General features: G+C 44.5%; 1 protein-coding gene and 1 pseudogene across 1 annotated transcript in view; both read left to right on the top strand.

Annotated features, from left to right (window-relative positions):
• LOC139383340 (metabotropic glutamate receptor 1-like) overlaps nucleotides 1-4,262 on the top strand; it is a 34,342-nt gene extending 30,080 nt beyond the window's left edge. The window contains exons 8-10 of the mRNA XM_071127844.1: nucleotides 91-479; nucleotides 1,776-2,302; nucleotides 2,997-4,262. Coding sequence (XP_070983945.1) covers nucleotides 91-479; nucleotides 1,776-2,302; nucleotides 2,997-3,981 — 1,901 coding nt within the window. The 3' untranslated portion in view covers nucleotides 3,982-4,262. The remainder of the gene's footprint in view (nucleotides 1-90; nucleotides 480-1,775; nucleotides 2,303-2,996) is intronic.
• Nucleotides 4,263-5,734: 1,472 nt separating this feature from the next.
• On the top strand, nucleotides 5,735-9,644 carry LOC139383636 (ras-related protein Rab-32-like; annotated as a pseudogene).
• The last annotated feature ends 563 nt before the right edge of the window (nucleotides 9,645-10,207 follow it).

Here is a 10,207-nt window from a genome sequence, read left to right as displayed (position 1 = left end):
TTACATTAGAGCCTTTTTCCTTTGTTTCTAGTGAAACATCTTCAGAGCAAGGTCTCACACATTTTCTCTTTATCTGTGTCTTCTCCCCAGGTTGTGAGCCCATCACCTTGCGGTACCTGGAGTGGGGGAACCCAGAGTCCATCGTCCAGGTGGTGTTTGCCTGCCTGGGCATCCTAGTCACCTCCTTCGTCACTTTCATCTTCGTCCTGTTCCGAGACACGCCCGTGGTCAAGTCCTCCAGCCGTGAGCTCTGCTACATCATCCTGGCCGGCATCTTTCTGGGCTACATCTGCCCCTTTACCCTGATCGCCCGGCCCACCGTGGCCTCCTGCTACCTGCAGCGCCTCCTAGTGGGCCTCTCGGCCGCCATGTGCTACTCAGCGTTAGTCACCAAGACCAACCGCATCGCACGCATCCTGGCAGGCAGCAAGAAGAAGATCTGTACCAGGAAGCCGCGTTTTATGAGCGCCTGGGCCCAGGTGATTATATAGACTTATTCCTTAGTCTCTTTTTTTGTATTAATCTGTTTGGTTTCCATAAACAGTGCACTACTTTTGACCAAGGCCTTCTCGGGGCTCTAGGGCCTTTTCAGGGCTCTGGGGCATGCTCAGGGCTCTGGGGCATGCTCAGGGCTCTAGGGCATGCTCAGGGCTCTAGGGCCTTCTCAGGGCTCTAGGGCATGCTCAGGGCTCTGGGGCATGCTCAGGGCTCTAGGGCCTTCTCAGGGCTCTAGGGCATGCTCAGGGCTCTAGGGCCTTCTCAGGGCTCTAGGGCATGCTCAGGGCTCTGGGGCATGCTCAGGGCTCTAGGGCTCTAGGGCATGCTCAGGGCTCTGGGGCATGCTCAGGGCTCTAGGGCCTTCTCAGGGCTCTCACAGGGCTCTAGGGCTCTAGGGCCTTCTCAGGGCTCTAGGGCATGCTCAGGGCTCTAGGGCCTTCTCAGGGCTCTAGGGCATGCTCAGGGCTCTGGGGCATGCTCAGGGCTCTAGGGCCTTCTCAGGGCTCTAGGGCATGCTCAGGGCTCTGGGGCATGCTCAGGGCTCTAGGGCCTTCTCAGGGCTCTAGGGCATGCACAGTGCTCTAGGGCATGCTCAGGGCTCTAGGGCCTTCTCAGGGCTCTAGGGCATGCTCAGGGCTCTAGGGCATGCTCAGGGCTCTAGGGCCTTCTCAGGGCTCTAGGGCCTTCTCAGGGCTCTAGGGCATGCTCAGGGCTCTGGGACATGCTCAGGGCTCTAGGGCCTTCTCAGGGCTCTAGGGCCTTCTCAGGGCTCTAGGGCCTTCTCAGGGCTCTAGGGCATGCTCAGGGCTCTGGGGCATGCTCAGGGCTCTAGGGCATGCTCAGGGCTCTAGGGCATGCTCTGGGCTCTAGGGCCTTCTCAGGGTTCTAGGGCCTTCTCATGGCTCTAGGGCATGCTCAGGGCTCTAGGGCATGCTCAGGGCTCTAGGGCCTTCTCAGGGCTCTAGGGCATGCTCAGGGCTCTAGGGCCTTCTCAGGGCTCTAGGACATGCTCAGGGCTCTAGGGCCTGCTCAGGGCTCTAGGGCATGCTCAGGGCTCTAGGGCCTTCTCAGGGCTCTAGGACATGCTCAGGGCTCTAGGGCATGCTCAGTGCTCTAGGACATGCTCAGGGCTCTAGGACATGCTCGGGGCTCTAGGGCCTTCTCAGGGCTCTGGTCAAAAGTAGAGTACTACAAGGAATATAATGTTATTTCAGACGCATCTGTGATCTTGAAAAACGGCATATAAAACCTGTCTTCTTCTTATTTTGTATAATCAGCTGGTGATTGCCGGCCTCCTAGTCAGTGTCCAGCTCACCCTGGAGGTTACTCTGATCATATTGGAGCCGCCCATGCCCGTCAAGTCCTACCCCAGCATCAGGGAGGTGTACCTCATCTGCAACACCAGTACACTGGGCATGGTGGCGCCCCTGGGCTACAACGGCCTGCTCATCCTGAGCTGCACCTACTACGCCTTCAAGACGCGCAACGTCCCGGCCAACTTCAACGAGGCCAAGTACATCGCCTTCACCATGTACACCACCTGTATCATCTGGCTGGCGTTTGTCCCCATCTACTTCGGCTCCAACTATAAGATCATCACCACGTCGTTCTCCGTGAGCCTGAGCGTCACCGTGGCGTTGGGCTGTATGTTCTCGCCCAAGATGTACATCATCCTCGCCAAGCCGGAGCGTAACGTGCGCAGTGCTTTCACCACCTCGGATGCCGTGCGCATGCACGTGGGCGACGGCACTTGCCGGAGCAACAGCCTGCTCAACATGTTCAAACGGAAGAAGAACTCTGAGAAGTAGGTTGATGTAATCCTGGGTCCGTATTCACAAAGAGTATCAGAGTAGGAGTGTTGATTTAGGATCAGTTTAGCCTTTTAAATCATAATGAATAGGATTACACGGACAGGTGGGACCTGATCCTAGATCAGATTTCGTACTCTGAGACGCTTTGAGAGTACAGACCTTTCTCCTGAGGTACCACTGGGATGCTGATTTTGTCTTACAGTAATTAACTCTCAGATTATTTGTCCCACATGGCACCCTATACCCTATGTAGGTTAGTTCTCTACTTTTGACCAGGCCCCAAAGGTATTGCACTATGTAAGGAATATGATGCCATTTGGGACACAGAGAGAGTATATTATGCCAGATCCAGGTCAAATGTTCAATTAAAAAACACCTTAACATTAAATCTGTTGCTGAATATAATGAAAACCAGCATACCCATGAGTACTATCAGGATACACTGTACCACAGCATAATGATTTATAGTACATTGGAAATACCTTAATCTGAATAGATAAATAAAGATATACAGTCCTCAGTAAGGTATAGTTCGACCCAAGACGTCACCTTCAACATAGAATTGATCTGATTTTAACGTTCGTTTAAAAAAATATGTATTTTTACATGAACCAGAAATGCTGTTGTTGTCTTCACTTTTCTGAGTTCCTGTGAAATAGCTAACAGCCATCTTTATTCTGTTTATAGTTCTAATGGAAAGTCTGTGTCATGGTCTGAACCAGGTGCAAGACATCATCCTCCAAAAGGGGAGCACAATTGGCACAGACTGTCTGTGCACGTGAAGAGACAGGAAGCAGGATGCTCCAATCAGATGGCTGTCATCAGACCCTTAACTAACACCTACCATAACACAGGCAGCAGCATGGCCATGGAGTTCTCTGACCTCAGCACCAAAACTCTGTACAACGTAGCCGAGGAGGACGAGTGCGACCTAGTCAGATACAACCCTCCCCTTAGTCCCCACATGATGGCCCACGGGCAGATAATGCCCTCCATCGGTGGGCCGATGAAAGAGGTGGATGAGGTGGTTGAATATTATCCCCCTGTTGAGCACATGCCCCTGCCACAGAGCAGAGTGATCCCCCAACAGAGGGTCATCACGGACCACCTACTGTTACAGTACAACAGTGATTTCATCATCCCTGAGCTCAATGATATGGACATGATCAGTCTGCCCGGCCCTGGCCCTATGGCTGGTGAGGGCGGTGGTGGTTTTGGGGGCCGGTCTGGGAGCAGTCATGGCAGGCCTGTGTACCACCAGGCTCATCTCATCCAGCAGCATGCAATCCTGCCCCTGCAACTAGAACTTGGCCCCTTTGATGACGAAGAACCCACCTCCACCCTAGAGATAGAAGAAGAGGAGGAGATTGAGGAGGAGGATGAGATTGAGGAGGAGGAGGTAGAGGTGGAGGAGGAACAGTTTGGCCTCCTCCATGGATACATGTATGACAACGGCCTGATTCACGAAGAAGAAGAGGACGACGTTGTTCAGATCAAATCAGCCATGGAGGATTCTATGGCCCTGATGCCCCCCTCTCCGTTCCGTGATACAGCGAGCATGGGGAGCCCTTTCCACAACACCTCACCCGTGTCCGAGTCCATATTGTGCACCCCTCCGAACTACGCCTCTGTCATTTTGAAGGACTATAAAGAAAGCTCCTCAACTCTGTGAACGAGTACTGTAGATATAGTAGAATAATATAGAGCCATTTTGTAGCTGATGACTTGTAGCATATTGTTTGTGTTCCATTTAATGACCAGTAAGAAATGGCAACAATGTCTTGAATAAGTTATTGAGTGGCTGACTGGACAATATTGGTTGACTCATGAAATCTATGAGTGAAAGTGTTTGTGTTTACATGGACAAAAGTGAGCAAAAACACTGAAGGCACACTTTTAAAAAGGTATTTTTGTTGTGTAGTAAATATCATGGAGAAAAGACTGAAAGATTTAACCATCGCAAAATGCATTTCCATGTTTATGCAAGAGATGAAAAGCATCGAACTTGCTCTAGGCTTTGTGCTTATTAGGAAAACAAAAAGATAAGATAGTCCTACCTATTGAAGTCATTTAAGTAGAAGTTATTCAGGGTACAATACAGTGTACATTTCAGCATCATCAGGTATTACAATAATGATTGTGTTTTGTTGCTTGTTTTCATAAAGGCAAACTTCCACCGCTTGAAATTAGATGGTTTATCAATTATAATGCTACCAGACTATCCCACCTGTAGTTCACACAAATATGTGTATAAATTATATATGCGCTGTGTAGGCCTGTGTTTACCAATAGAACAATAACCTGTAAATGTAAAATATTCTAGATGAATGTGTTTTGTTGTTTTGCTCATATCAAGTGTGTATTTATTTTGAAAAAAAGAACAAAGATTATTAACGCCTCTGTCCTCATCAGATAACGTCAGAATGAACTTATGATACTGATTCAATAACTACTGTAAGAATGTAGCAAACAAAACCAGAATGATTTTTAAGTGCCATGTATCCTGTATGCTTCCATTTACACAAGATATATATCTTTTTTATGTCTCTCATTTCAATTGCAGTATATTTTATAAACAGCCCTCTAAACCCATACTTGCAACAGTTTCTATTTAAGCAATAAGGCCCGAGGGGGTGTGGTATATGGCCAATATACCACGGCTAAGGGCTGTTCTTATACACACGACGCAACTCGGAGTGCCTGGACACAGCCCTTAGCCGTGGTATATTGGCCATATACCACAAACCCCTGAGGAGCCTTATTGCTGCTATTATAAACCGGTTACCAACCTAATTAGAAGAGTAAAAATAAATGTTTTGTCATACCTGTGGTATACGGTCTGATATACCACAGCTTTCAGCCAATCAGCATTCAGGGCTCAAACCATCCAGTTTAGAATATAATATGATTGCCAAAAATGTAATATAATGTCAATTGAATGTCATTTGAACTTCATTGGTTTTGTGAATGAACTGTATGTAGTATCCATCCTATTTTGGTAACGATTCAGATTAGTTTACTAAAGGCATTACTATGTAAAGTTTATTTAACAATTTATAAATGTGTTGTTTATTGTGACTGTTGGGTTTGTACAACATTATTCTTACTTTTCACAATTGTTAAGATCTCACTATATACAATGTAATAAACAATGGGTATTATCATCAGTAATATGAATAGGCTGTTTGATAGAAATGGCTTCATAGAGTTGAATAGGTTTTCTGTTTAAAACATGTCATTAATATAGCAGTGCAGAACAAAGTCATTGTCCTTTAGATTCTGAAAGATATATGTTTTGTTAGAATAAAAAAAAAGGGGAAAAAAGCATGTGTACGGAGTCATTCATTCATGACGCCTGTCTGTATTGGTCACGTGCAGCAAAAAGAAAGTAGAGCCATTCTCTGGTTTATATCACGACAAGCCTGATGTTGCAGTTAATATTTGAACATGGCAGGGGGTTTAGTATATGCACAGAGTATACATTTAAAGTGGTAATTGGAGAGCGAGGAGTTGGAAAAACCAGCTTCGTCTCGCGTTACGTCCACATGCGTTTCAAGGAACGGAGTTGACTTCGCATTGAAAACGACTGAATGGGACGATGAGACCGTGGTGAGACTTTAGCTTTGGGATGTAAAGAAAGCAGGTTTATAGGACACACAGCTGAAATATTATCAACGGATGTTTCCAATTTTTCTCACTCATAAAACAATTATGCCTAGAAAGAGCAATAAGATTATCGAACCAACTCAATAAAGCCTATTAGAGTGAATATTCAAGAGCACATATATTTCACTGTGGAGTTGGTTAACAATATGATAATCTTCACAGTTCTGTGTTTCTCTGCTTGGGATAAATGAAATGAAATGTTATTGGTCACATACACATATTTAGCAGATGTTATTGCGGGTTTAGCAAAATGCTTGTGTTCCTAGCTCCAACAGTGCCGTAGTGTCTAACAATTCACACAAGTCTAAAAGTAAAATAATGGAATTAAGAAATATATAAATATTAGGACGAGCAATGTCGGAGTGGCATTGACTAAAATACAGTGAAATACAGTATATACATATGAAAGGAGTAAAACAGTATGTAAACATTATTAAAGTGACCAGTGAGTGATTCCATGTCTATGTACATGAGGCAGCAGCCTCTAAGGTGCAGGTTTAAGTAACCGCAGTGCTCTCCAGAGGGTGGTGCGATCTACACAACGCATCACCGGAGGCAAACTACCTGCCCTCCAGGACACCTACAGCACCCGATGTCACAGAAAGTCCGAAAGGTCATTAAGGACAACAACCCCCCGAGCCACGGCCTGTTCACCCCGCTACCATCCAGAAGGCAACGTCAGTACAGGTGCATCAATGCTGGGACCGAGAGACTGTAAAATAGCTTTTTCTCCTTACCATCAGACTGTTAAACAGCCATCACTAACACAGAGAGGCTGCTGCCTACATACAGACTTTAAATCATTGGCCACTTTAATAAATGGATCACTAGTCACTTTAATAATGTTTACATATCTTGCATTACTCATCTCATATGTATATGCTGTATTTTATACCATCTATTGCATCTTGCCTATGCAGCTCGGTCAATGCTCATCCATATATTTATATGAACAGGCAGTTAACCCACTGTTCCTAGGCCGTCATTGTAAATAAGAATTTGTTCTTAACTGACTTGCCTAGTTAAATAAAGGTTAAAAAAAAATAATATATATATATAAAAAAAATCTTACTATTCTTATTCCTTTACTTAGATGTGTGTGTATAAGGTAGTTGTTGTGGAATTGATATATTACTTATTATATATTGCTGCACTGTCGGAACTAGAAGCACAAGCATTTCACTACACTCGCATTAACATCTGATAATCATGTGTATGTGACCAATACAATTCCATTTGATTTGATTTGTCTGTGTGGGTGGGTCATTTCAGATTGTCAGTGAGCCGAGGAACTTGAAGCTTTTCACGTTCTCTGCTACGGTCCCATCGATGTGGATAGGTGCGTGTTCCCTCTGCTGTCTCCTGACATTGGATCACACTCTGGTGTTGTAGCGTTCTCCTGGTCAGGTTTACTAGGTTATCTCCCCATGGATTGTAGACAAACATTAAGCTTTCCAAGTTGTACAGCCAGATTAATATGTATGTAGGGAACAGCTTTCCAAGTTGTACAGCCAGATTAATATGTATGTAGGGAACAGCTTTCCAAGTTGTACAGACAGATTAATATGTATGTAGGGAACAGCTTTCCAAGTTGTACAGACAGATTAATATGTATGTAGGGAACAGCTTTCCAAGTTGTACAGACAGATTAATATGTATGTAGGGAACAGCTTTCCAAGTTGTACAGACAGATTAATATGTATGTAGGGAACAGCTTTCCAAGTTGTACAGACAGATTAATATGTATGTAGGGAACAGCTTTCCAAGTTGTACAGACAGATTAATATGTATGTAGGGAACAGCTTTCAATCAAAGTTAAGAAGGATTTAAGAAAGCAAAGCAGATAACAACCTGTATCGTAGTGTCCCAAAAGACACCCTATTCTCTTGATAGTGCACTGCTTTTCACCAGGTCTATAGGGACACACTGTGCTTTTCTCTACTCCTGAAGGTTAGGAATGGATTAGGAACATGTCCAGAGTGCACTACAAGGAGGCCATGGGGGCGTTCATAGTTTTTGACGTGACGAAGATGGAGACATTAGAGACTGCCACACAGTGGAAGCATGACCTAGATAGCAAAGTGAGACCCCTATCCACAGTGGAAGCCCCTATCCTTGCTGTCCAAGTGTGACCAGAAAGAGGAGAACAAGGAGCTGTCTGCCCTGTCTAACAACTACTGTGAAGAAGAAGGCTTTCTGGGGTGGTTTGACACGTCAGCAAAGGTGAGGGAGATATCAGTTATGGAAGGAAGTTACCTGATGTTAATTGTTTAACTTTAACACGGTAACAATGTACTCATAAAGGTTTACGGTGTGTTACACATTCACTTTAACGTTCATACTATAGTAGCAGTGCTTTACTGCGGTTTAAAGAAGCTGTGCAAGGCAAACATGTATTGCATTGGCTGTCAGCGCAACAACCATTTGGCCTCACTCTGTTAGTAAAAGCTCAATTCACTCTCATTATAGGTTTGGGGACTAATGGATGTTTTAATTTAACGAAAAACTGATACAGATCTGATACTGACTCTGACTAAAAGGGGTTACATTTCAACATTCTTAAATATATTCACTGCCGTTCAAAAGTTTGGGGTCACTTAGAAATGTCCTTGTTTTTGAAAGAAAAGCCAATTTTTTGTCCATTATAATAACATCAAATTAATCAGAAATACAGTGTAGACATTGTTAATGTTGTAAGTGACTATTGTAGCTGGAAACGGCAGATTTTTAATGGAATATCTACATAGGCGTACAGACTCCAGGATGCTGGCCTTCTAGGCAGAGTTGCAAAGAAAAAGCCATATCTCAGACTGCCCAATAAAAATAAAAGATTAAGAGAACACAGACACTGGACAGAGGAACTCTGCCTAGAAGGCCAACATCCCGGAGTCGCCTCGTCACTATTTACGTTGAGACTGGTGTTTTGAGGGTACTCTAATGTACTTGTCCTCTCACTCCTCTTTCTATTCTGGTTAGAGACCGTTTGTGCTGTTCTGTAAAGGGAGTAGGATACAGTCTTGTACGAGATCTTCAGTTTCTTGGCAATTTCTCACATGGAATAGCCTTCATTTCTCGGAACAAGAATAGACTGACGAGTTTCTAGACATTTTGAGCTTGTAATCGAACCCAAAAATGCTGATGCTCCAGATACTTAACTAGTCTAAAGAAGGCCAGTTTTATTGCTTCTTTAATCAGAACAACAGTTTTCAGCTGTGCTAACATAATTTCAAACTGGTTTTCTAATGATCAATTATCCTTTTAAAACGATACACTTGGATTAGCTAACACAACGTGCCATTGGAACACAGGAGTGATGGTTGCTGATAATGGGCCTATGTACGTCTATGTAGATATTCCATTAAAAATCAGCCGTTTCCAGCTACAATAGTCATTTACAACATTAACAATGTCTATACTGCATTTCTGATCAATTTTATGTTATTTTAATGGACAAAAAATTGTGACCCCAAACTTTTGAACGGTAGTGTATATTTTTTCCTTGTACCATGTTCCCTTATGTCTGACTTCCAGGCCAATGTCAATGTTGACAAGGCAGGAGCTTTCCTAGTGCAGCACATGCTGCAGATAGACAGAGGGCTGTCCAGCAGAGACAATCAAAATGACAGCATCAACATGGGCCAGTCAGAAACAACATTTAAATGCTGCTAGCACCGCCCTGGAGACAATGGACTCAGAGGGCAGAGGGCTATATGGGGACTTGAACAGAGAGGGACAGCTGGGTAAAACTCATACCTATACATAAATATTTCATTTCAACACATTTTCCCCACTGGATTAGGTGTCAGGAATGTCAGTTTATATCGTTCTCATTTCAGACCCTTTCAGCACATTCCATCAACAGTACATGGTTATGGGGCAGTAGGCTGTCTGTGTGGGGTTTGTAATAAACACCTCTGTGGAGATGATTAAGCTCATATCCATGGTAAATCCACTGATCCAAACAACAGGGTAATAAACAGACCAGCAGGACATACAGCCTGCTATACAGTCTCCTGGCTACAGCACCCCACTGTGACATACAGCCTGCTACACAGTCTACTGGCTACAGCACCCCACTGTGACATACAGCCTGCTACACAGTCTACTGGCTACAGCACCCCACTGTGACATACAGCCTGCTACACAGTCTACTGGCTACAGCACCCCACTGTGACATACAGCCTGCTACACAGTCTACTGGCTACAGCACCCCACTGTGACATACAGCCTGC

Source organism: Oncorhynchus clarkii, chromosome 25 (genome assembly GCF_045791955.1).
Source record: "Oncorhynchus clarkii lewisi isolate Uvic-CL-2024 chromosome 25, UVic_Ocla_1.0, whole genome shotgun sequence".
NCBI lineage: Eukaryota > Metazoa > Chordata > Actinopteri > Salmoniformes > Salmonidae > Oncorhynchus > Oncorhynchus clarkii.
Note: the sequence above shows the minus strand (reverse complement) of the source record. Positions and strands in the feature narration are given on the sequence as shown.